General features: G+C 65.3%; 4 protein-coding genes across 12 annotated transcripts in view; 1 reads left to right on the forward strand and 3 right to left on the reverse strand.

Moving 5' to 3' along the window:
• Positions 1 to 2,654, reverse strand: part of LRP1 (LDL receptor related protein 1) — a 75,348-nt gene extending 72,694 nt beyond the window's left edge. The window contains exon 1 of the mRNA XM_071729469.1: positions 2,494 to 2,654. Within this exon, the coding sequence (XP_071585570.1) occupies positions 2,494 to 2,566 (73 nt within the window). The 5' untranslated portion in view covers positions 2,567 to 2,654. The remainder of the gene's footprint in view (positions 1 to 2,493) is intronic.
• Positions 2,655 to 4,679: 2,025 nt separating this feature from the next.
• Positions 4,680 to 15,312, forward strand: STAT6 (signal transducer and activator of transcription 6). Of its 6 annotated transcripts, XM_071729494.1 has the most exons (22): positions 4,680 to 4,907; positions 8,170 to 8,300; positions 8,469 to 8,607; positions 10,125 to 10,208; positions 10,295 to 10,412; positions 10,536 to 10,597; positions 10,726 to 10,874; positions 11,000 to 11,131; positions 11,238 to 11,426; positions 11,512 to 11,599; positions 11,743 to 11,865; positions 11,974 to 12,066; positions 12,232 to 12,438; positions 12,514 to 12,608; positions 12,706 to 12,842; positions 12,947 to 13,093; positions 13,292 to 13,361; positions 13,573 to 13,701; positions 13,797 to 13,895; positions 13,990 to 14,073; positions 14,305 to 14,463; positions 14,534 to 15,312. In XM_071729494.1, the coding sequence occupies exons 2-22, from the start codon at positions 8,185 to 8,187 to the stop codon at positions 14,727 to 14,729; spliced, it is 2,616 nt and encodes an 871-aa protein (XP_071585595.1). In that variant the 5' UTR covers positions 4,680 to 4,907; positions 8,170 to 8,184; the 3' UTR covers positions 14,730 to 15,312. The 6 variants fall into 6 exon arrangements, with proteins under 6 accessions (XP_071585595.1, XP_071585594.1, XP_071585597.1 ...); XM_071729493.1 differs by lacking the exons at positions 4,680 to 4,907; positions 8,469 to 8,607 and adding an exon at positions 5,084 to 5,333; XM_071729496.1 differs by lacking the exons at positions 4,680 to 4,907; positions 8,469 to 8,607 and adding an exon at positions 5,409 to 5,615.
• On the reverse strand, positions 15,294 to 20,116 carry NAB2 (NGFI-A binding protein 2). 4 transcript variants are annotated; one of them, XM_071729520.1, is made up of 8 exons: positions 19,851 to 20,116; positions 19,230 to 19,700; positions 17,972 to 18,776; positions 17,596 to 17,729; positions 17,107 to 17,162; positions 16,738 to 16,866; positions 16,439 to 16,639; positions 15,294 to 16,340 (listed from the first exon to the last, which is right to left on the reverse strand). In XM_071729520.1, exons 3-8 carry the CDS (start codon positions 18,767 to 18,769, stop codon positions 16,246 to 16,248), a joined length of 1,413 nt encoding a protein of 470 aa, XP_071585621.1. In that variant the 5' UTR covers positions 18,770 to 18,776; positions 19,230 to 19,700; positions 19,851 to 20,116; the 3' UTR covers positions 15,294 to 16,245. The 4 variants fall into 4 exon arrangements, with proteins under 4 accessions (XP_071585621.1, XP_071585619.1, XP_071585618.1 ...); XM_071729518.1 differs by having other exon boundaries at positions 16,738 to 16,870; positions 17,111 to 17,162; positions 19,230 to 20,116; XM_071729517.1 differs by having other exon boundaries at positions 19,230 to 20,116.
• On the reverse strand, positions 19,226 to 20,433 carry LOC139788967 (splicing factor 3B subunit 4-like). The gene is made up of 3 exons (XM_071729367.1): positions 20,000 to 20,433; positions 19,840 to 19,914; positions 19,226 to 19,784 (listed from the first exon to the last, which is right to left on the reverse strand). Exons 1-3 carry the CDS (start codon positions 20,431 to 20,433, stop codon positions 19,226 to 19,228), a joined length of 1,068 nt encoding a protein of 355 aa, XP_071585468.1.
• Between the last annotated feature and the right edge of the window lie 684 nt (positions 20,434 to 21,117).

Raw genomic sequence — 21,117 nt, forward strand, 5'->3', positions numbered from 1 at the left:
CTCCCTGCCATCACACGGAGGAACCCCAGCTGGTCCTGGCCCCTGTGGCAGCTCCTCTGACAGCTCCTTTCTCAAACACTCCTCTCTTCACCCCTGCTGAACCTAGCATGGATCTGGGCATGTCCACACATGACCAGGAACACAGCACACACTCACACACGTGCACAGGCAGGCACATGTGTTCCCCTCGCATGGACGAGATGTGTCAGACCACCAAGGTGGCACGAGGGGAGGGGGTATTTCCAGCACAGGAGGAGGGCAACCTGTGTCTGCCCTCACTCAGCTCCTGAAGGGTCCCCAGCTCCACCCCACAGGGCAAGGAGCAGAGGAGATCCCACAGTCAGGAGCCACACACCAGTACCCTTTGACCCCCTGGAAGAGCCCCCCATCCCTACCCCACTGGGCGGGCTTTGCGCCCCCTTGTCCTGCAGCCAAAGCCCAGAAGAGCTTTCAGAGTTGCAAACCCAGACAGGGGTTTGGGGGTGCAAACTGAGGCAGAGGGTGTGGGGAGTTGTGTCTCTGGACAAGTACAGGGACCCTGTAGCCCACTCCCAGTGGCAGTTCCCCAGAACCTCACTGCTTGCAGCAGGAGGCATGCGGGAAAACCAGAACCCAGCCAGGAATGCTGGGGCCAAGGCACCAGCTCAGGTGCCACTTTCTTCTTCCCAGCCAGCCCAGCCACATCCCTGCAGAACGGGGGTCTTTGAGAGCCCCTCAGCAGGGGAACATGCCACTGGAAGGAGGGGGTGACTCTGCCCTGGCTTTTGCCCCACTCCAGCTCATGAAGCGGAGAAGAGGATGGAGGAACTTCCCTCCAGCACATCATCTTCCTGCAGCCCCGTTTCCAAAGGCAACGAAGCTTATGCAATGAGCGATGCCTGTCCCTCCCGCCCCCACCAACTTCTGGATCTGCCGGCTGCTCCATCGAGCAGGAAAAGAGCCTTGAGACCTGGGGTCGCTGGGCCAGAGGGGCCGGGGAGGGAGGGGGGGGGCAGGCGGGCTCAGCTGTTGGACATCACCCGCATCGCTGAGCTGGTGCCAGCGGGTCAATCAGCCCTGCGCTAACAAGCACACGGGTGTCAGATGAGCGGGAGGTGTTGTGGGTGTCACCGACTGCTCTGCTCCCGCCACCTCCCTTCAAGGGACGCCAATTAAGCAGCCGGACCTGAAGCCGGGATGGAAATTGCAGGCTCCAGCCCCCCCGCCGCCGCCCCAGACGCTCCTCTGGAGCAGGGATCTGGCGTTGGCCCCGATCTCCTTCATCTCTCTGACCTGGTGATAGGTCGGGCACCGCCACAACACCAAACGCCAGCGGCTTCTCCTGGCTTGCTCCAAAGTGGGCAAAAAAAAGGGGAGAAAATACCTTCCCAAAAAACCCTCAGCAATCAACTGCTCCAGGCTCTCACCCTGGCCAGGCCGCTCCTATCTGGACTGAGGGCATCCACAAGAGGAAAGCTGAGAGCGACAACTCTGAGTCCCCATCTCTGCTTTTAAAGGGGAAAAATAAAACAAAACAAAACAAAAAACCTCCAGCCCCGCGCATTCATAGGCGTTTCAAGCAACTCCTCCACCGCCGGTTCCCAGCTCGTTCGGCTGCCAGCTCCTAAACGCACTCGTGCTGCCAAGAGCAGCCCCTTGTACATTCAAAAGCCCGGCCACTGAGCTGACGAGCTCGCTAAAGTATTTACTGAATAGATCAATAAGAGCAGAGAACGAGACGTGCGCAGCTTGGAAAAAAGCGGCTGGCAGCGGAGGCTGGACAGACAGACAGACAGACAGACAGGCAACCTCATCCCTGAGTAAACATTTTCCCAGTGCCATCAGAGCCGCCGCGGCCAAACTCCGCAGCGGGGCTGTCGTGGCTCCAGCAGAAGCAGCCCCAGTTACGCAAGAGTGAAAGCGCAGGGCAAGGCCAGGCTGTCACGGGGGTCCCCGGGAGGAAGAAGGGGGGGCAGGGAGCGGCCCTCAGAGGCCTCAAGGACCCCGACCCCGCTCCCGCAGCAGCGGCGAATTCCAACTTTCCTGCCTGGCTGCGGAGACAACTTTGGATTCCAGAAGAAAACAGGATGGAGGGCAGGCTGAAAGTCCCCAAAAACTGGCAAAGAAGGAGAAAATGGAGAGAGCGAGCGAGCGGCCACCGCGGCAGCGGGAGGGGGGGGGCGCATCCTCCCATTGCGGCGCGGCGAGGGGCGCGGGGGAGGGCGGCCGGTGGGAAAGGACGCGCTGCCCGAGGCCGCTCCCGGTGTCCCCTCCGGTCCTCCCATGTCCCCCGCGGCGCAGCGGGGCCAGGCTGCGCTTTGTCACGGCGGCGACTACCATCGCCCCCCCCGGCGCCCCCCTCGGCCCGGCCCGCTTGACCGCTGCGGCCGCACTAAGCCCACTGGCTCCCGGCCCTGCGCCCCCGACAGCGGCCGCGGGGCCGCGCAGCTGCGGCGCTGCCCCCGCCGAGCGTCCCCGCCGCCCGCCCCACACCGGCCTCGGTCCCGGACTCACCTTCGAGGGCGCGGGCGGCGGGCGCGGCCAGCAGGGCCAGCAGGCTCCCGGCGAGGGCCAGCAGTGGCCCCATGCCGGCGGCTCGGCTCGGCGGCGGCGGCTCCTCACGCCGAGCTGCCCGCGGGGCGGCGCGTCCCGGGCCCGCGCACCGACATCTGCGGGGGGGGGAAGGGGGGGGGGGCGCGGGGAGGCGGGACTGCACGGGGCGGGACGGGGCGGCCGGACCCTCGGGGCTGGGCGGAGGAGGCGGGACGGGCGGCCGGACCCTCCGGGATGGGCGGCGGCGGCGCCGGGGGCGGCGAGGGGGGGAGGGGGGGGTCTGCGCGCGCCGCCGCGGCGGCGGAGGGATGGATGGAGCGCGCGCCGCCGCCCGCCTGACGTCACCGGGCACGAGCCGCCGCCGTGGGAGAGGGGGGGCTGAGGGGGGGCGGAGGGGAAAGGGGTGGGAGGGGGGGGGGGGGGGGGTCTTACGCGGCGATCGCGCATGCGCGTGAGTTGTCGAGGTGCGACCCCCCCCTCCCCAACCTGGGCCCGGGCCCGGGCTGGATCCGGCGTGTGCACGGTACCGGTTCGGTGGGTGCAGCAGGGTGACAGCCCCCACCCCCCCTCAGCTCCCCCGGCCCAGCCCGAGGCTGTCGCCGGCTCCCGGGAAGGCCGGGCCACAGCGGGGCCAGGCCCGGGCCAGCCGCCACCTTTCGCCCGTGTCCAGACGAGTGCCGGAGCCCCCACGGGCAGCGGAGCGAGGGGGCCTGGCAGGTTCAAGAGCAGAGGGACCCTCGCAATGTCCAGGTGTCCTGGGAGCAGAGCTGAGTCCCGGGGATGGGAGCAGAACCCCCGCCGAGGGGTCCCGGTCTTGGCTCAGCCGCAGAGGTTCTGTCCCCCAACTCTGGCTCCCGTGTGAGCCAGCACCGATTGCCCACGATCACCGCGTGGCTCTGCCCCATGAGCCCACCGCGGGGTGCGGGCAGAGCCCTGGCAGTTGGGGCCAGTGGCTTCCAGCCCCAAGCAACAACCTCGGTTCTCTCGTCCTTCCAAAACATCCTCTGCTCTGCAGGGAACGTCTCCTCCTGCCTGGGCTGTTTAGTGATGCGTCCCCTTCACCTTAATCTGCGGTTTTGGCTGGTTGGCGCTGGCGCTGTGCTGCCAATAATTACAACATTTAAAAGGTCCCGAGGATCCAGCTGGCTCCAGAGCCCCAGACACAACATAAACTGGAGAGGAGTGAGGACTGCCGGCCAGGCAGGGGGCTGGCAGCCCGGACCCCTCTTCAGGTGGAGCTGGTTGCCAACCTGACCCAGGCCGTGCTCTTTCTTCTCTGGTCATGGGTTCCTGTGGGGGTGCATCCCTTCCCCCACCTTATCACTCCCCCACTCCCACTCTCTGCCACCCCACCTGTGGCTGTGACCTCAGAGCCAGAGCCATGACATCATTTATCTGCCACAGCACCCCGCCATGGCACTGCCTGCAAGGGGCATAGGCCAGGGAGATGGGGACGGATACAGGCAGCTGCCTGCGACCCTCCCCCAACGCCCCCAGTGATGTCACCTGTTAAAACAATGATGTCACACCACCGCACCCTGGTGAGGCAGCAGTGCTGGCAGAGGTGTGGGTGGGGAAGAAACCCATAGGCAGCCGGCCGGAGAGCAGTGGTGGGGGGGGTACAGGACCGCACTGCTGCCGCACCAGATGCTTGAAAAGAAGGTCCAGATGTTCCTGGGAAGCCGCCTCTGCAAAAGGGCAGGGGCACAGGCAGAGGCTGACCCAGAGACTTGAAGGGCTGCTCTGTGCCCCCCACCACTGCGCCTTGGCCCAGGGGTTTGCGTTCCAGAGGCCCCGCAGAGCAGAGGTGACCGGATGGCTGCGGCCCTGCGCGTGCCAGGACCCCACCACCACAAGCGCGCCCCCTCCCCCGGTGCAGCCCCGGGCCTGCGGGCACTGCTGAGTTCTGCTCCCGCCGGGGAGCCTTGTAGGGGCGGCTTTGTAGGGGTCCCGCTGCAGACGGGGATCGGGATGCCCCGAGGCTGCCCCGGTCGGTCGCTGGGGCCGCGCATCCCGAGACCGGAGCTGCCCCGGGACCGGGACCGGCCCCGCCACCCCCCCCCGGGTGGCACCGGCGGAGCGGCAGCGCCCCCTGGCGGCGCCGGTCTTTCGCTGCCCGGTGCGGGCCCTCCCGCCCCGGCGAGAGGTGTCGGAGCCGCCTCGGCAGTCCCCCGGGGCAGGCGGCGGGCCCGTCCATCCCCCGCGTGGACACCCCCAGTGCAACCCCTCGTGTCCTCGGGCCGGGCCGGCACCAGCGGGAGGGGTCACAGCCCGGAACCACGTGCGGGTCCAAACGGTGTGATGCGTGTGCAGACCGGGACCACTGACCGGTTCCTCGGGGTGCCCGACACAGATATCACGACACCTGGCTGGAGGTACGGAGGAGGGGCTGCTCTGGGCCAGGAGCTCCCCATGGCTCCCCTAGAGAGAAGTTGTGGGCTCGGGAGGGCGGCGAGGAGGAGGGGTGTGGGGGTGCTGATATAGGGCGCGAGCGAAGCATGGGTGAGTGTCCGGTGTGGGGCAGGAAATATATGGGGCTGATGTGGGGCAGGATGAGTGGGGACTGATGGGGGGGGCAGGCGTGGGGCCGTGGGGTGCCCTGCCCGGGTCTGAGAGCAGCCGAGGCTGGCCCGGTGCCCCCCCGCGTCCCCCCGCCCGCGCGTCTCCTCCCTCTTCCTGGCACTCGGCGCTTTTCCGCCGGAGCGGGGCAGCGGCGGAGCTGGCCCGGCCGCGCCCGCCACCGCCATGGACTGAGGGGCCGCGGCCCCGGCCGCCCCCCGCCCAGCGGCGGCTCCCGCCAGGTAACGTCGGGGCGGCGGAGCGGAGCCGGTACTGGAAGTGGGTGGCGGGGTCAGGGCGGCTCCTGAAACGGGGACCGGGGACTAGGGCTCGTTCCGCCGCCTGGCACCTCCCGGTTCGGGACGGGACTCTGGGCTGGGCCACTCGTCTGGGGAAGCGCGGGGATCCGGCTGGGGCAGCCCCGGGAGAGGACTTGGTGGCTTTTCCGGTCTCGTTACCGACCGACCGCGGGGCGGAAGTTTAAGAGCCCGTCATGGGCCGGCACCGAGGCCCAGGTCCCCGAGGTTCGGGCCCGGGGGCTCAGGGAGCCGGGGCTACGGCAGTGCCGGGGGGCAGGGACATTCCCCGGGCCACCTCTCCTGCCAGTGGGTGAGCTGGGGGCTGCCGTCGCGTGGGGGGCTGCTTGACGGACACTTCCGTGCCACCGCGGGCCTCCAGGTAGGGACAGGGGTCTGAGCAATGTGTCGAGACCCCATCAGATGTGCTGGGATCTCGGGGAAGTGGGGCGCTTGGCCGGGACGTGCCCTCGCTGGGACGTTTTGGGGTGGGACGACAAAAGGGCTCTGGGGAACCCCGGGCAGCTTCCCGCGCGTCACGGTTGGTGTCGGGGCTGCCCTTGACCGCGGAGGCAGCGACACGACCCCCGGCCTGAAGCTGCCGAGGGGATGCGGCAGCTGACAGTGACGGCTCGGAGCGAAATGTGCAGAGCACAAAGAGAAAACGCCCCGTGGGGAGCGCCAGTCCTCGCAGATGGGACTCCGCGGCAGCCAGCTGCTGGGGTGGGAGCTGAAGGCTGGATCCATGCTGGATTCTCCGTGCCATGAGTCACTCCAGGGCTCAGTCAGCCGAGGAAGGCCCTGCCGCTCTTCAGAAGAGCTTTCACTGCTCTGCGGGCAGCCCCTGTCACCCGCACGGGCCCCACGGGGTCCCTGCATCCCTGTCACCAGCGTCCCACCGGCTGAGACGGTGGTTTCGGGCCATTGCTTCGGCCGGACAGCACTGTCAGCAGTGTTCTCCCCAGCACCCTGGGAAAGCTGAGGCATGTCAGGAAGCAGCGAGGTCTCCCGGGTTGCGTCCCCGTGGGGTCAAAGCTAGAGCAGAACCCAGGTGTCCCGAGTGCCAAGCACCGTGAAATCTGTGAGCATCTTTCCCTGAGAAAGCCCTTGGGCAGTCTCTGTTCTGCTCCCGGGAGGACCGGGAGGGTGTGGAGGACAGAGGGACATGCATGTCCCCAACTGCCAGCCCCCCCATTCCTTCCTCCACCAGCCTCTGGCTCTGGGCTGGGAAAAGGGCAGCCCTGGGACCTGCTGGTTGGCGAAAGGGTGTTGCGGGGGGCAGTGCAAACTGGGAGCTGTACATCCCCCGGCACCGCATAGTTGTGGGGCTGGAAGCTGCTTTTGCCAAGCCACCCCCCGGTTGAGGGGGTCGAGGGTCGAGGCCAGGGGGAGCAGCTCCATTGCTCAGCCGGGGTGCGCGGCATCCTCGGCATCGCTGCGGGGATGCAAACTCTGATCCCGTGGCAGTGTGGAACCCTGGGCCGTGCAGAACTGTCAAGGAAACCTCCATGCAACGTGGCCCCAGCTGAGACATTGGGTCTTGGCAGGGAAAGGCTGTTCTGGAGAGAGAGCAGAGGAGGAAAACATGGAAATTAGAACTGGAAGGTAATGGCTGGGATGAAGAAGCTGCTGTGAGTGATGCCAGGAAGGGATGGGGTCGTCTCCCCTTTCTGGGCTCCTCTGAGCCGCTATCCCCTGGCTGGTGCAGAGCTGGGGAGGCAGACAGCATCTCCTGCAGACTCTTAGCAAATTCAGGCATGCCCAGGTTATGTTCCAGGTTGCTGCTCACCAGCCAGCAGCTGCCTCCCAGGCCTAAGCAGAAATACAGGTTTTAACGGGGGAAGGAGGATCACAAAAGGAGAGGCTGTTTTTCCCTCCTGTCTGGGTTCCCTGCATGCCAGAAGCTGTGATCTCTTTGGGGTGGTGGGCCAAAAGCAAACACGTTCCTGGAAGCCCCGGGCTTGGTGTGCCCTGGGGTCCGCCCTCTGCCTGAAGCTGTTCCTCCTTCGGGGGCACGTGAGCTCTTCCCAGTTTCTGGGATTTGGGCCAGCCAGGCCAGGCCATTCTGCTGCTGGTTTTCTCTTGCTGCCATGTCACCTTAGTGACAGTGGCTTCCTTCCCCTTGCGTGGTTTCTCCAAGTCTCCAGTAGCCCTGCTGAGGCCTCGGGGGGAACACAACACCCTGCTCAGCTGTTTGCTTTGAGGAATTTCCCATCTAGCACCTTATTCCTACCATCTTCTTGCTTTCCATGAGCTGTGAAGCCCCCCATCTCTGGGGACATGGGTCTCCCACAGGGGGCAGTGGAGAGGTTTTGGGGAGCAGCCATGCTGCCTCATCGACACCACCCAGCAGAGCTCCAGGGTTTCACACTCCTGCTCCCAGCAGCTCTCCCATTCCTCCTGTAATGGGACCACCAGCAGCTCTTGCCTGTTCCTCCACACATCCTTATATGCCAACCATGGCAGGAGGTGCGGGAATTCCCCAGCAGGGGTTCCCCGGCAATGTGGGTAACTGAGGCACAAGTAGGCTGCCTGCCTGACCAGGATTGCCCAAGAGACCAGTCCTGGATCTGGCTCCCTGTTTCTCCTCCTCCTCCCCAGCAGCCCCAGTCCTGCCAGTCAGCAGGTTCAGACAGCAATGAGACAGGGGACAGGTGGCAGCTCTCACCCATCCTCCCAGAGAAGCTGTTGGTGCTTGCCCCTGCCCAAGCTGGGGTGGGAACTCTGGGAGCTGCAGCTGCTCAGCTCCCCTCTCACATCACCTCTTCTTGTTTCTTCACAGGTGACTGTTTCCAAGATGTCCCTCTGGAGCATTGTCTCCCACATGCCGCCGGAGGAGTTCAGTGGCCTCTTCACCGAGTTTCCCCACAGCCTGCGCTGTCTCCTGGCCGACTGGCTGGAGAACCAGCCCTGGTGAGTGCCCTGCCTGGGTGCCTAGAAATCCCAGCAGTGCTGGGTATCAGCCCAGGAGGGCAGGAAGGCACATCCCGTTCCTCCCTGAAGTGACCGGGGGATTCGGGGTTGCATAGGGGAGGGCGTGGAAGATTTGTTCCCATCCACCCACCCCTTTTCCCTCTCCAGGGAGTTCATCAATGGCTCCGATGCCTTCTTCACCAGCGTGGCCAGCAGGATGCTCTCAGCCATGCTGGAGAAGCTGCATAGTGCTGCCAGCAGTGATGGGCAGCAGTGCCAGATCCTCCAGCAAGTCAGCAGCATTGAGGTGTGCGGGGACTGGGCATGGGGGGACCCTTGGGGCCGTGTCACAGTTGGCTGCCAAGGAAGATGTGATTATTTTACCTTCAGGTTCACTGGTTGAAGCACCACCTGAAGGGGCCAGTGCCACAGGCCAGTCCCCTTGACACCTGTCAAGGCCAGCAATGAGCAATGAGCTTGTGCTGACTCAGTGGCTGGGGTTTTTGGGGCTCTTCAGGGGGGCAGAAAGGGTTTATTTGCATCCCAGTCTGACCCCCAGCTCACTGCAGTGCTCAGGCTCTCATGGCCATGATCTCAGTTCCTCTGTCTCCTCACCCCACCACCCATCAGACTTCCAGATTCCCCTCACTGCCACGTTCTGCAGGGCTTCAGTACCCGACTGCTCCCAGGGAGCTGCCCCCCAGACCCCACAGCAGACCCCGACCCCATGGGGAGCCTCCTGAGGGTCTTGATCTCGGTGTCCCCAGGCTCCACGCACCCAGGCTGCCAGCACCTACGTGGTTCCTTGCCAGATGTTCCCCATTTTCTGCTTTGAGTGTTTGATTTCTCCTTCCTCTGTGTCGTGTGTTGTGTTCCGTTTCCTCCTGCCGTGTGTGCATGGGCGTACTGGGTTTCTTTTTCTGGCCTGTTTCTCTTTATCAAGGTCTGTTTGAATTGCTCTCTCTCTCTCTTCCACCCTCTGTGATTGCAGATTTAACCCCTGTACTCTCTCTGCTGCCAATGAAGCTCTTAGCACAAGGGCTGAGTGGTGCTCGCTCCCAGAGCCCCGTTCTGGTTGAAAGCCTGCTTTTTTGGTAACAGACAGTTTTAATATACATTTGGGAAGAGGTCAGCTTTAGTCATAACTTCTGGGAAACTGGGTAACTTTCCAAAATGAGACTGTCACTTGTTTTTTTAAATTGTTGTCGAAAAATTCACAGATGTTTCAGCTTTTTTTTTTTTTTTTTTTTTAAATCCCAAGAGCCACCCTCCCTTGTTCCCTCCTCACATCGTCCCTCATCCCCTAACAGCAAACCCTCATTTCCCCCCAAGGCAGCCCAATCTGCTGCTGTTTTGGGAAGTAGCTAATTCGGGAAATACGCAAAGGCCGCTGGAGCTGGCATGGGGCACAGGGAGCCAGAGCCAGCAAGGAAATTCCTCTCCCTACTTTCCATGGAAAGCATTTGATCCACCCAGGTCAGGGCAGCTGAGAGGATTTTCTCCAGGTGTCAGGAGCAGGGTCTTGAGGAAATGCTTGTGGAAACAGAGAACTTGCTTTGGTTTGATTTTTTTAATTTTTTTTTTTTTTTAATTTGAAGTTGATTCATTTATTATTTTATGCACAAAGTGGTTTTAAGGCTGGAAATTAGCTCCAGTAGGACAGCAGTGAGTTGTGGTCTCTCCCACGCTTCAGGTCATGAAACCCCAGAGTGTGACTTAGCCCCCCCCCATTCACTGTGGGATGGGGGTCCAGAAATCAAGATAGGCAGGAGGGTGCTGGGCTCGGTGTCCTTCTCTCTGACTCCCTGCCTTGGCCCCCTGCAGAAAACCTACCAGCAGGACCCTCTGCGCCTGGTGGCCATCCTGAGAGCCATCCTGGAGGGCGAGAAGGCTGCTGTGATCAAGCGGGTGGGTGGTCCCATCCCACTGCTTAGTGCCCTGAGGTTTGGGGCTGTCTCCAGGGCCCCCCCTCACCTTGCTGTGCTCTGCCCCAGGACCGACACCTTCCCCTCAGCTTCCACCGGCGCCAGGAGGAGCTGAAGTTCAGCCTGGGGCTGCAGCGGCTGCAGCACCGTGTCCGTGAGATCCAGGCACTGCGGGATGGCCCCACTGGTGAGGGGCTGGGGCAGGATGGGGCCGGGGGTCTGTCGAGGGGCACAGAAGAGCAGCACCCCCCCCTACCCCCCCAAGGCAGATCCCGGTGCTAACGGGACCACCCCCTTCCTTCCTCTGCAGCTGCTCTGCTGCTGAACCCACGGGACCCCCAGCTGAAGACAGAAACAAAACCCCCAGAGAGTGTGAGTGGGGGTCTGGGGGAATTCTGGGGAGGGGACAACCAGCTCTAGGGGAGGTTTTGGTGTCCCGGCGTGGAGTTGTGGGTCTGTGGTGGCAAACGGCGGAGCCCCATGGCAGTGCTGCCCCACAGGAGCTGCCCACCCTGATCCTGGAGGCTGTGAAAGAGCTGGAGGCAGCCAAGCAGCAGGTTCTGAAGAGGATCCAAATCTGGAAGAGGCAGCAGCAGCTGGCAGGGAATGGGGCTGTCTTCGAGGAGAGCCTGGCTCCGCTGCAGAAGAGGTGAAGTGGCAGGGGCAGAGAGAGGGGATCCAGAGCAACCCTCCTGCTCCCCACTGGGCTCTGGGGGTCGTGGTCTGGCTCTGCTCTGGCTGAGGATCCTCCTTTCCGTGCGGTTCCCTCTGCAGATGTGAGAGCCTGGTCGAGGTTCACTTCCAGCTGCACCAGCAGGTGATGGCAGCAAGTGCAGAGCTGGGTCCTGAGCTGCTGCCACGGCTCCTAGAGCGGTTTAACGAGGTGTTATCCAGCCTTGTCAAGAGGTAACAGACCAGGGGGCATGGTGGTAGAAGGGTGAGTGGGTCTGCAGAGCTTGGTGGAGCTGGAGGGGTGTTGTTCTGGGCACCATCATTTCCCCTCGTCCCTCAGCTCCTTCCTGGTGGAGAAGCAGCCTCCGCAGGTGCTGAAGACCCAGACCAAGTTCCAGGCCAGTGTCCGGTTCCTGCTGGGCCCGCAGCTGCTGAAGGTGTCATCCAAGCCCTACATGGTGCGGGCTGACATGGTGACGGAGAAGCAGGCGCGGGAGCTGACGCTCAGCGCCTACAGCAACACCCTCAGGTGAGAACAGACAGACAGGCAGTGGCAGGGTGAGGGGGCTGCCGTGCTGCTGAGCCCCCCTGACCACCCCTTCTCCTTTGCCCAGCGAGAGCACAGGGGAGATCATGCATAACATGGTGGCCCTGGAGACCAACCCCACCAGTGGGACCTGCTGTGCCAACTTCAAGAACGTGGTGAGTGTCACCGGAGAGGGGGCTGCAGGGTGGGCCAGGGGCTCTGCTGGGAGGCCCCTGAGGCAGAGCCATCCCCAAGGGTGGGCTGGGGGCCCTGAGGCTGGTGCTTGCTCGGGGGTGATGTTTGGCTCTCCCCTCCCCAGCTGCTGAAGAAGATCAAACGCTGTGAGCGGAAGGGGTCGGAGTCGGTGACGGAGGAGAAGTGTGCTGTCCTCTTCAGCACCACCGTGGCCCTGACCCCTGGAAACCTCTCAGTCCACCTCCAGGTACCTCTCAGACCTCCTCCCACCTGATGGTGTCCCCCGGGACACCTGATCCCAACCCCACACCGGGGGTGGCTCCAGGGCTGAGGAGGAGCCGCTCCCTGCCCCCAGGTCCTATCTCTGCCCATCGTGGTCATCGTCCATGGGAACCAGGACAACAATGCCAAAGCAACCGTGCTGTGGGATAACGCCTTCTCGGAGACAGTGAGTGCCATGGGCTGGAGGGGAGGGCCGTGAGGAGCTGCTGGGAGGTCGGGGTTGAGTCTGGCTCTGGGGTGGCAATGGCCAAACTGGAGCAGGAACGTGGCCAGTGGGTGGGATGGGCCCGTGAGTGACCCAGTGTCCTGCTGCTCCCCTGTCTTGCTGCAGGACCGAGTGCCGTTCGTGGTGGCTGAGCAGGTGCCCTGGGAGAAGATGTGTGACACGCTGAACCTCAAGTTCATGGCAGAGGTGCAGACCACCAAAGGGCTTCTCAAGGAGCATTACTTCTTCCTGGCCCAGAAGATCTTTAATGACAACAGTGCCAAATTTGAGGACTTCCAGAACCGCAGGGTCTCCTGGGCCCAGTTCAACAAGGTAGCTGGGAGGGATGGCTAAGGTGAGCAGGGCCACTGTGGCCCTGGGGAGCCTCACACCCTTTCTCTGCCCCAGGAGATCCTGCCTGGTCGGGGATTCACCTTCTGGCAGTGGTTTGATGGAGTCCTTGACCTCACCAAGAGATGCCTCAAAAATTACTGGTCAGACAGGTGGGTGCCAAGGAGGCAAATAGGTTGTGTGTGTGAGTCCAGGTTCCACCCCTCCATCCTGGCACATGCCCACTCTTCTATCTCTCCATCCCTTTAGGCTCATCAGCGGCTTCATCAGCAAGCAGTATGTCTGCAAGCTCCTGAGCACTGAGCCTGATGGGACTTTCCTGCTCCGCTTCAGTGACTCAGAGATTGGGGGTGTCACTATTGCTCATGTCATCCGGGGCAAGGATGGTGAGATGGGGGGACAGGGGCTGCTCTTGGGTGTCATCATGGACTGGGGCTGTTGGGTGCTGTGGGGAACAAGTGATGGAGCCTGGTGCTGTGTCTCCCCTCAGGCTCCAGCCAGGTGGAGAACATCCAGCCCTTCTCTGCCAAGGACCTGTCCATCCGGTCCCTCGGTGACCGCATCCGGGACCTGGGGCAGCTCCGCAACCTCTACCCCAACATCCCCAAGGATCAGGCTTTTGGGAGTCACTACAACAGTGAGTGGGTGTGAGCAGAGGTGGGCCCTGGGGGTTCACACATCTGCCTCCCCACCAATGCTGTGGGGAGGAGCGGGATGGTTTAAGAGAGGAGACTGGGGTCTCACTCAAGTCCTGCCGGCCCCAGAGCTTGCAGGGGTGGCCAGTGCTGGCAAAGAGGGTTGGCTCCATGGTTCATGGATGCTTCTCTCTGAGCAGAAGAGCAGACAGGCAAGGACGTCCGGGGCTACGTCTCTGCAGCCATCAAGATGACAGTGGAAAGTGAAAGGTGTGTATGTGAGACCATGGCTGGGCCAGAAGTCTGTGCAAGGGTGCTGCAAGGGGCTGAGCCCCACCAGGCTGGCCTAAGCATCTCTGCAGGGCTGGGGGATTTCTGACCAGGCAAGATGGGGGGGCGGTGCACGAGGAATCCCCCATGGCTGGAGCTGATGGTGCACAGGTCCTGCCTGTGCTGATACAGGGATAATGTGTTTTTGCAGGGACCAGCAGCCCCCGACCACCGCAGGGGGCACCCCCGAGGCCCCCCCGGCTCACGTGTTTGGCCAGCCCATGCTGCAGCCCAATCTGCAGCACCTTGATAACATGCACTCAGTGCTGAACCCAGTCTGGTGAGTGCACTGGGCAGAGGCAGACCTCCAGAGCTCCAGGTCTGTGGCAGAACCTCCCCCCAAGAGTGCTAACCATTCTGTGTCTGCACTTGTAGCCCTCCTGCTCCTTTCTGCCCCCAGCCCATCCCTACAGGCTACCCCACGGGTGAGAGCAACATGATGGTCCCCGACAACCTCAGGCCCTCCTTCCCCAGGTAGGAGCAGTGAAAGTTCAGGCTGGGGGGCAGAATGGGACCCCCACTGCCCCCTGGCACCCCAACCTCTGAGTCCTGCTCCTTCTCCCCCCAGCACATCACCGATGCTCTCACTGTCCCTGATCACAGATCCTGCTCTGCCCCCCTGCTCCGACCTTCCTGCCTTCAGGAACCCCTTGTAAGATCTGGCATGCAGCTGGAGGGGGGCACCCCCTGCTCCCTCTTGGGGCAAGCAGACGTAGGGGGGGACTTTCCCAAGCTGACCAGTGCTTCCAGAGCATTACAAGGAAGAATACCCCAGAACCCCCTACGCCAAGCACTTACCCCTGTGCCCTGGGGCTGGCAAGCACCCTGGGAGCAGGGAGGTACCCTACAGCCTACATCAACCCCCCTGTTCTGTGTCCCCCAGGCCCTTCATGCCCAACCAGTATATGCCAGGGGAGGCACCACAGCTGCTGTCTGGGGGTCCCCTGCCAGAGCCACAGGATGAGGAGATGCCCGAGACAATGGCTGAGCCTGCCCCGTTCCCATCAATAGTGGACCCACTGCTGCAGAGCTCCCAAAGGTGGTAAGCATGGGGGGGCAAGCAGGGGGGTGAGGGAGGCTGCCCCGAATCACCCTGTTGCCTCTTTCCCCAGGATGCCACCGTCCAGCTTGGAGCTGCCACCTGGCTCCGACTTCGACCAATTCCTTCAGGAGACCCTGGGGGCCCCTGCACTGTGTCCCCCCTTCACTCCCCCCCAGCAGCACAGCGGGTACCCCAGCACCAACCTCTCTTGCTGGGGAATGGGGGAGTCTCAGTGGGATGACAGTGTCCGGCCAGGGCATGCGTGAGGGGACTGGGGGGCTGCTGGGGGGGCCACAACAGACTGTGACACCAGCACCCCCCCCAGCCTTGTCTGAGTTCCTGCACTTGGCTTGTGCTGGGCTGAAAGCTCTGGCAGGGGAGGGGGGAATTTTCGGGGGGGTGGGCAGCACTTTGCCCCCCCCCCCCTTGTGTATATGCTGCACTTTGGAGCACAGAGCCGCTGCCCACCCACGCCTGGTGAATGAGGGGGCGCGGGGGCCCTGACCCGCGGGGGGTGCCCGCAGTTGAGCGCTGCCCCCAGCCCACGCCGCGGGCTTGGCCCCCCCGGGGGCCGGGATGACTCATCCGCGGGGGCGGGAGGCGGCAGCGGGAACACGCTGGGGCCGAGGTGACAGCCCGGTGCGTGATGAGGATCCCGGGTGGGGGGACGCTGGAGCACACTGCATGGCCCCCGGGGGCGGTGGGACCCCCGGTACATTCACAGTCGGCTCTTGCTTTGGGGTTTGTGAGCTGCTCCCCCCAGGCCCATGGGGCGGCGGGGGGGAGAGGGAGGCGAAGGCGGGGGAGGGGGTGGGGAGATGTGAGGAAGATAAGCCATAAAATAAAGTTTTATTCCAAAATAACAAAATAAATAATCTACTGTACACATTACAAAGGAAGAGTTGCTAATGCTCTAAAAAGACACCACACAGTCCTAAGGGGGTAGGGGACCCCGGGGCTGGGCACGGCTTGCGGAAAGTGGGGGGGGAAAGGAGGGACCCCAAGGAGCCGGGGGTCCGCACCACCCCAGCGCCCATTGGACGCCGCCTGCTTCGTGCTGGGAGGGGGTGCAGGTGTGTGACACCCCGCGGCACAGGGACCATGCACGGCAGCGCACGCAGGTGATCGGGGGGGGGTGGTGGGTTGCAAGGGGGTTCAGGGTGCTGCGGGAGTGTGTGAAGCTGCGGGGGTCCGTGCAGTGGGGCACCGGCGCTGGTGCTGAGCTGCGGGGGGGTATTTACAGCCGAAACCCTGCACGCGAAGCTGCAGGGGGGAGGTCGCACATGTGCGCTGCGGGGAGCGGGGGTGTGCGGAGGCTGGTGCGGGGGCTGCGTGCGCCGGCACCGCGTGCCCGGCGTGGGTGGCGGCGCTGACGTGGGCACACGCGGTGCCTCCCGCAGCTCCCGCACCAGCGGTGAAGCGTGTGTCCCTGCGCGGTAACGGGGGCGGGGGAGGACGGTCAGCACGAGGGGTGAGCAGACCGAGGGGGGGGAGGGAAGGGGGGTGCCGGGCAGCCCCCTGTGGGCAGGAGGGTCTGTACAGCCTCGAGTCCACCGAGGGCTCCCCAGCCCTGGGCAGGGTCCAGAGTCCAGCGGGACGAGGGTATTGCTGCTGCGGAGGGGGGGCACATCCCACCGCGGCTGAGGTAACCAGAGCATCGGTGCCGGGGGGACGGGGAGCTGCGGCCAGGCCCTCACCTGCTCCCTGCGCCCGGAGCACCACCGGCACCCGTCCCCCAGCACGTTATTGCTTTGTTAATGGCGGTGGGGGGCTGCGGGGGCCTCACTGCCGGCTGGTCTCCTGCTCCACCTTGATGGTGCCACGGGGCGGTTCCGGGGGGGCCGGAGCACCCCGTTCTGCCAGCCCATCCTCGAACTCTGTGAAGAGAGGAGGGGAGGAGGGGAGCCCGAGTCAGGGCACTGCTTCCATAGGCAGAAGGCAGCAGTATACCATCTGCCACCCCCCCAAGTCTCACCTGGTCCCGGGGGCTTCCCCGGCAGGCAGGGGCTGAGCCGTCCCACCCGATCGTGGGAGACGAGCCGGGCCAGCCGCAGCCCCTCGTCCATCAGCGTCTGCTGGAGGATGTGGCGGCTCCACAGCCCGTGGGGCGGGACGCCCAGGGGCACGTCGGGAGCCACCCCGGGCGGTGGGGTCAACCGGGGACAGCCCCCCCCCACTGCGGAGAGAAGGGCGAGAGAGTCAGTGCCGAGGGGCTGGGGGGGCAGCCACCGCCTGCCCACAGGAGCCCGGGAAAGGAAGAGACTCCCCCCTCACCCTGCAAGTGGCCATCGAGGCTCTCCCCGGAGAGGCTGGCTGCATCCTCCTCCAGGCTGGCTCGGAAGGTGGCTCCGGGGGGCTCCAGACCCCCTGGTAGTGGCAACAGCTCAGGGCGGCTCTGCTCTCCTGCCTGCCAGGAGCACACGGGTGAGCACAGGGGCCCATGTGGGGACCCCATCCTGCCGGAGGGCACCAGGCCACCACCCCCCCCGGGTGCCCACAGCCTGGCAGCCACCGCCCCTCGCTGCCAGCCCAAGCTGGCATGCGCAGCCCTGGACACGTTGCTCTGTCCCACCCATGCATGGGCGAGCGCTGGCCCCCGCTCGCAGGTGTGCACCCCCACACCCAGCACCCCCGGGTTCAAACCCACCTCCTGCTTCAGCCGCTTGGCCACGGTGGCTCCAGTCTCCTCGGGATGTGCCCTGCGTGGGGAGGGGAGGGTAGGGCCAGCATCAGGCGTGGGGGTAGCCATGCAGGGCCTTGGCGACAGGCATAGCCGTGCCATGCCGCGGGCAGCGCCAGCCGTGGCGGCAAGCGTGGGCGACTGCCCAGGCAGGGCGGTGCCGCGGGACGGTGTGGATCGGGGCTTTGGCACAGATGGAGCCGGGGGTGGCAAAAGGGGGGGGGCAGCCAGAGAGTGATGGGAAAAGGCAGTTGAGCTGTGGCACCAAGCAAGCAGAGGCTTAGGAAGAAGGGAGCAAGGGAAGGGGCACCCCCCCAGTACAACCCATTGGAGGCAAAGAGGAATTTGGGTCCCGTCTGCATCCATAAGTGCTGGGTTGTGGTGTAGCTCGAGGGAGGATGGCCAGGCCCACCCAGCCTGTGGAGAGAGGGGTTTGCCAGGTGCAGGCTTACCTGGTGACCTTGAGTGAGGACAGGTATGTGCTTTCCCGTGCAACCTGCCGTGAGAGCGAGAAGAGCTCGACGCGCCGCAGCAGCAGCGAGTTGTCCCGCAGGCAGAACTGGGCGGCTGCCTCGTTGATGATGAGCTGGGGGCAGAGATGATACGTGAGTGGGAAGGGGGATGGCAGCACCCACGGGACCTCAAAGCAAAGGCAGCATCTGCTCCAGGCATGCAGATGCCGCCTGGGTGGGAGTGCACCCCAGCTCCCACACCCTCCGTGATGGAGCCCCCACCCCAACCTGCTCCCTAGGACAAAGCTCAAGCCTCCTCCACCTCCAGAGTTGCCCCAGCCCTTGCCCTCAGCATGGACCCGGCCATGCTGCCCACCTCATGTAGGGTGAGCTGCTTGCCCTCGCGGCGCCGGGCCTCGCCGCGGCCGTAGATTGCGCTGTGCCGGCGGATCTCCTCCTCCTTGTGACGGTCACCATCCTCCAGCTGGAAGATGTGCCCCACGGACTTGGACAGTTTCTTATTGAGTTTCATCAGTGCCCGCAGCTCAGCCTCGCCGCCCCGGGGGCAGCTTTGCAGCAGCCTCTCCACGCTCTCCACCACTGTCCGCACCAACTCTGGCTCCAGCACCTCCGTGCCCACCGGCTGCTCGCCACCGCTCCCTCCCGGGGAGAAGGGAGGACCCCCCGGCTCCTCGTCCCCACCACCCTCCGACTCAGGGGTGCTCCTCCCAGGCCATGGCGGGGCCGCAGATGGTGACAGCTTCTCCCCGGGCTCTGTGGGGCTGTGGGCCGGGGGCGTCCCAGCACCACTGCCCCCCTTGCCTGTGGCCTCACCGGGGCTGGTGTGCCCGTTGCTGAGCGCCTTGCGCCCGCCAGCCTCGGAGAGCTTGAAGAGGGGGATGCTGCTGACAGGGACAGCTGAGACAGGCTGGCTGAAGAGCCCCGGGTTGGAGGCCCACTCACGCAGGGCCTTCTGGAGGCGGCGGACGTGCAGGGGCTTGGTGGCCATGCCCACCAGCGCCATGATCTCCAGGAACTCCTCCTCGCCCGCCTCGCAGAGCTGCTGCACGTCGTCCCCCCCTTGCTGGATGAAAGTCTCGTAGTAGCCCAGCAGGTTGGCACGCTGCAGCACCCGGTACAGCTGCAGCTCCCCCAGCGTGCGGGGCAGGGCCATGGCGAGCCTACAGGACGGACGGGGTCACGACAGGGACAGACGGAAAGACACGCACAACAAACCCTCTCCCCACTCTTTCGCCTAAGGATATGTGGTAGGGGGGCAGCACCCCAGGGGAACGGGGTCCCCAAACCCCACAGGGCACCCAGGGCCACTCGTGCTCCCTGGGCTGGGACAAACCCTGTGGCCAAGGCTCCCTCGGACATGGCACAAAAGCGACTAGAACCACCACTCTTCCCCACTCCAGCCGCCTCCCCGCGTGGGGCCGGCCCGCGTCCCGGTCTGCCCCAGCCCTCCCCATCCCCGACGGCGCCGGGTCAGTGATGTGCCGGTGTTCAGGTCCCGCCGGGGCATCTACCACCGGGTCCTCCGCCCTGCTCGTTGCCCCCCGGTACCCCGGACCCATCCGGTGCCCCGGCCACCCCCCACCGTGCCCTCCCACCGCCCAACAGTCACTCACTGCCGGTTGGAGCCGCCTCCGGCCGCTGCCCCCGCCCCGTGCGCGGCCGCCGTGCGCCCCGGGGGGGGCGGCGGGGGCTCCGGGGACGGCGCTCCGCGGCGGGACGGGGGTCGGAGGGTGCCGGGGCTCGGGGGTCCCGCGGCCGGGCCGGGCGCACTCGCTCCGTCGCTCCGCGCCGCTTCTGCGCGCCACCCACACGGGCGGTACCGTGAAATAGCAGCGGCCCCGGCTGCGCCGCGGCGTGGGAGGCCCCGGGGGCGGATCCCGCGGCTGCCGCCCCCGCTGAGCGCAGCGGGAGGGGATGGGGGGGGGGGGCGACACAGCGGCGGAGGCGGCAGCACCGGCCCCCCCCCGGCGGGAGGGAGCGGGTACCGGCATGGCTGCACCGGGGGTCCCGCAGCTCGTGCAGCCGCTGTCGCAGTGGGCAGCAAGGAACCGGGACGACGTCCTGGGCGGGGGTCGCGGGAGACTCTGGAAATCCACTGGGTGAGGTGGTGCCGGGAGGAACGGACGTGGGTCGAGGGTACTGTCACCGGACCCCGGCTAAAGCCGATGCTGGCGGGGGCACCCAGCACCCCGGGCCAGAGCACCGTGGTCGTACCCGCAGTACCTTCGCGGTACCTGAGGCTGCAGCCCCCGCCGCCGGCCCGGTTTCCGCGGGCTGTTCTCGCAGCATCTCCCGTTCCTGTAGCAACCGGCAAAGCGCAGAGATGCTCCCGGGCACCGCTGTCTTCGTTTCCCTGGCTCTGCCCGGGAAAACCCCACCCTACGCATTCTCCGGGTGCCGGAGCCCCCTTGCAGAGGGCTGGCACTCGCGTCTCAGCTCCGCAATCACCGGCAGACACGGGCTGCCATCGATAGGCTTCAGGGTGAACACCCCCACGGCGCGGAGCAGAGGAACGGGGACTCGAAGAACAAGGTTTATTGGTGTGTGCGCTGAAGCCCCCCCCAGCCCGCAGCGGGAGCACCGGCAGCAGCCCCACGGGAGGGTCACGGCCCCCGCCCCGTCTCCGGCCTTGCGTGGCACGGCGCTATTTATACCGAGCCGGGCGCCTGGCCAGGGTCCAGCCGCCTCCGCGCTGCTGCCCGGGGGGGCCGCGGTGGGGTCCGGGGCACGTCCCGGAGCTGGCGGGGGCAGCCGGGGCTCCCCCACGGGTGCAGTGCCCAACGCGGGGGTCTTGCTACGCCTTTCCCGCTCCCCCATCCCCCAACATGCCTCCCACGCCCCCCGGGACCGGGCGTCCGGCGCGGCAGGGCCATTCCCAGGCCCGGTGCTGCCCCCGGCTGACGCACATCCTCCGCCCACGGCCCCGCCGCTTCCCGGCTCCACCGCCCACGGACCGTGGGGGTGGGGGGACCGCCCTAGCCCGCTCCTCGCCCACGGGCACCCGGCGCTCCCGGCGTCCTGGCTCCCCCGAAGGAGCGGCACCGCGGCGGCAGACACCCCCCTTCCCGGGGCTGTGGGAGCCCCGCAGCCCCCCGTGCCGGGGGAAGGGATGCGCCGTGCACCGGGAGAACCGGGGGTGCATGCCCGTGGGGTGCATGATCCCCCCCTGGATTCCCAGGGCTGTCCAGCACTCCCCAGAGTCGCTCGTCCCCCGTCCCGGTTCGGCGGTCCGGCTGCAGAAAGGTTCCTTGTCCCGGGCCCACGGCCGCCCCCATCCCGGCCGTGCCACCGCCCCAGCAGAGCTCCGGCACGGCGGGGGCGGGGAAGCGGGGCCGGGGCAGGGGGGAGCCGGGTCGGGGGGAGTCAGGTTGGACCGCCCCGAATCACGGGTCCGGGGGAGGGGGCTGAGGGGCGGGACCTGCCTGATCCCATCACTAAGCAACGCAAGGTCGCTTCCTGATAGGATGAGGCGCTTGTCAATCAGGCGGGAACGGCGAGGGG

The sequence above is a fragment of the Heliangelus exortis genome, chromosome 31 (assembly GCF_036169615.1).
Source record: "Heliangelus exortis chromosome 31, bHelExo1.hap1, whole genome shotgun sequence".
Taxonomy (NCBI): Eukaryota; Metazoa; Chordata; class Aves; order Apodiformes; family Trochilidae; genus Heliangelus; species Heliangelus exortis.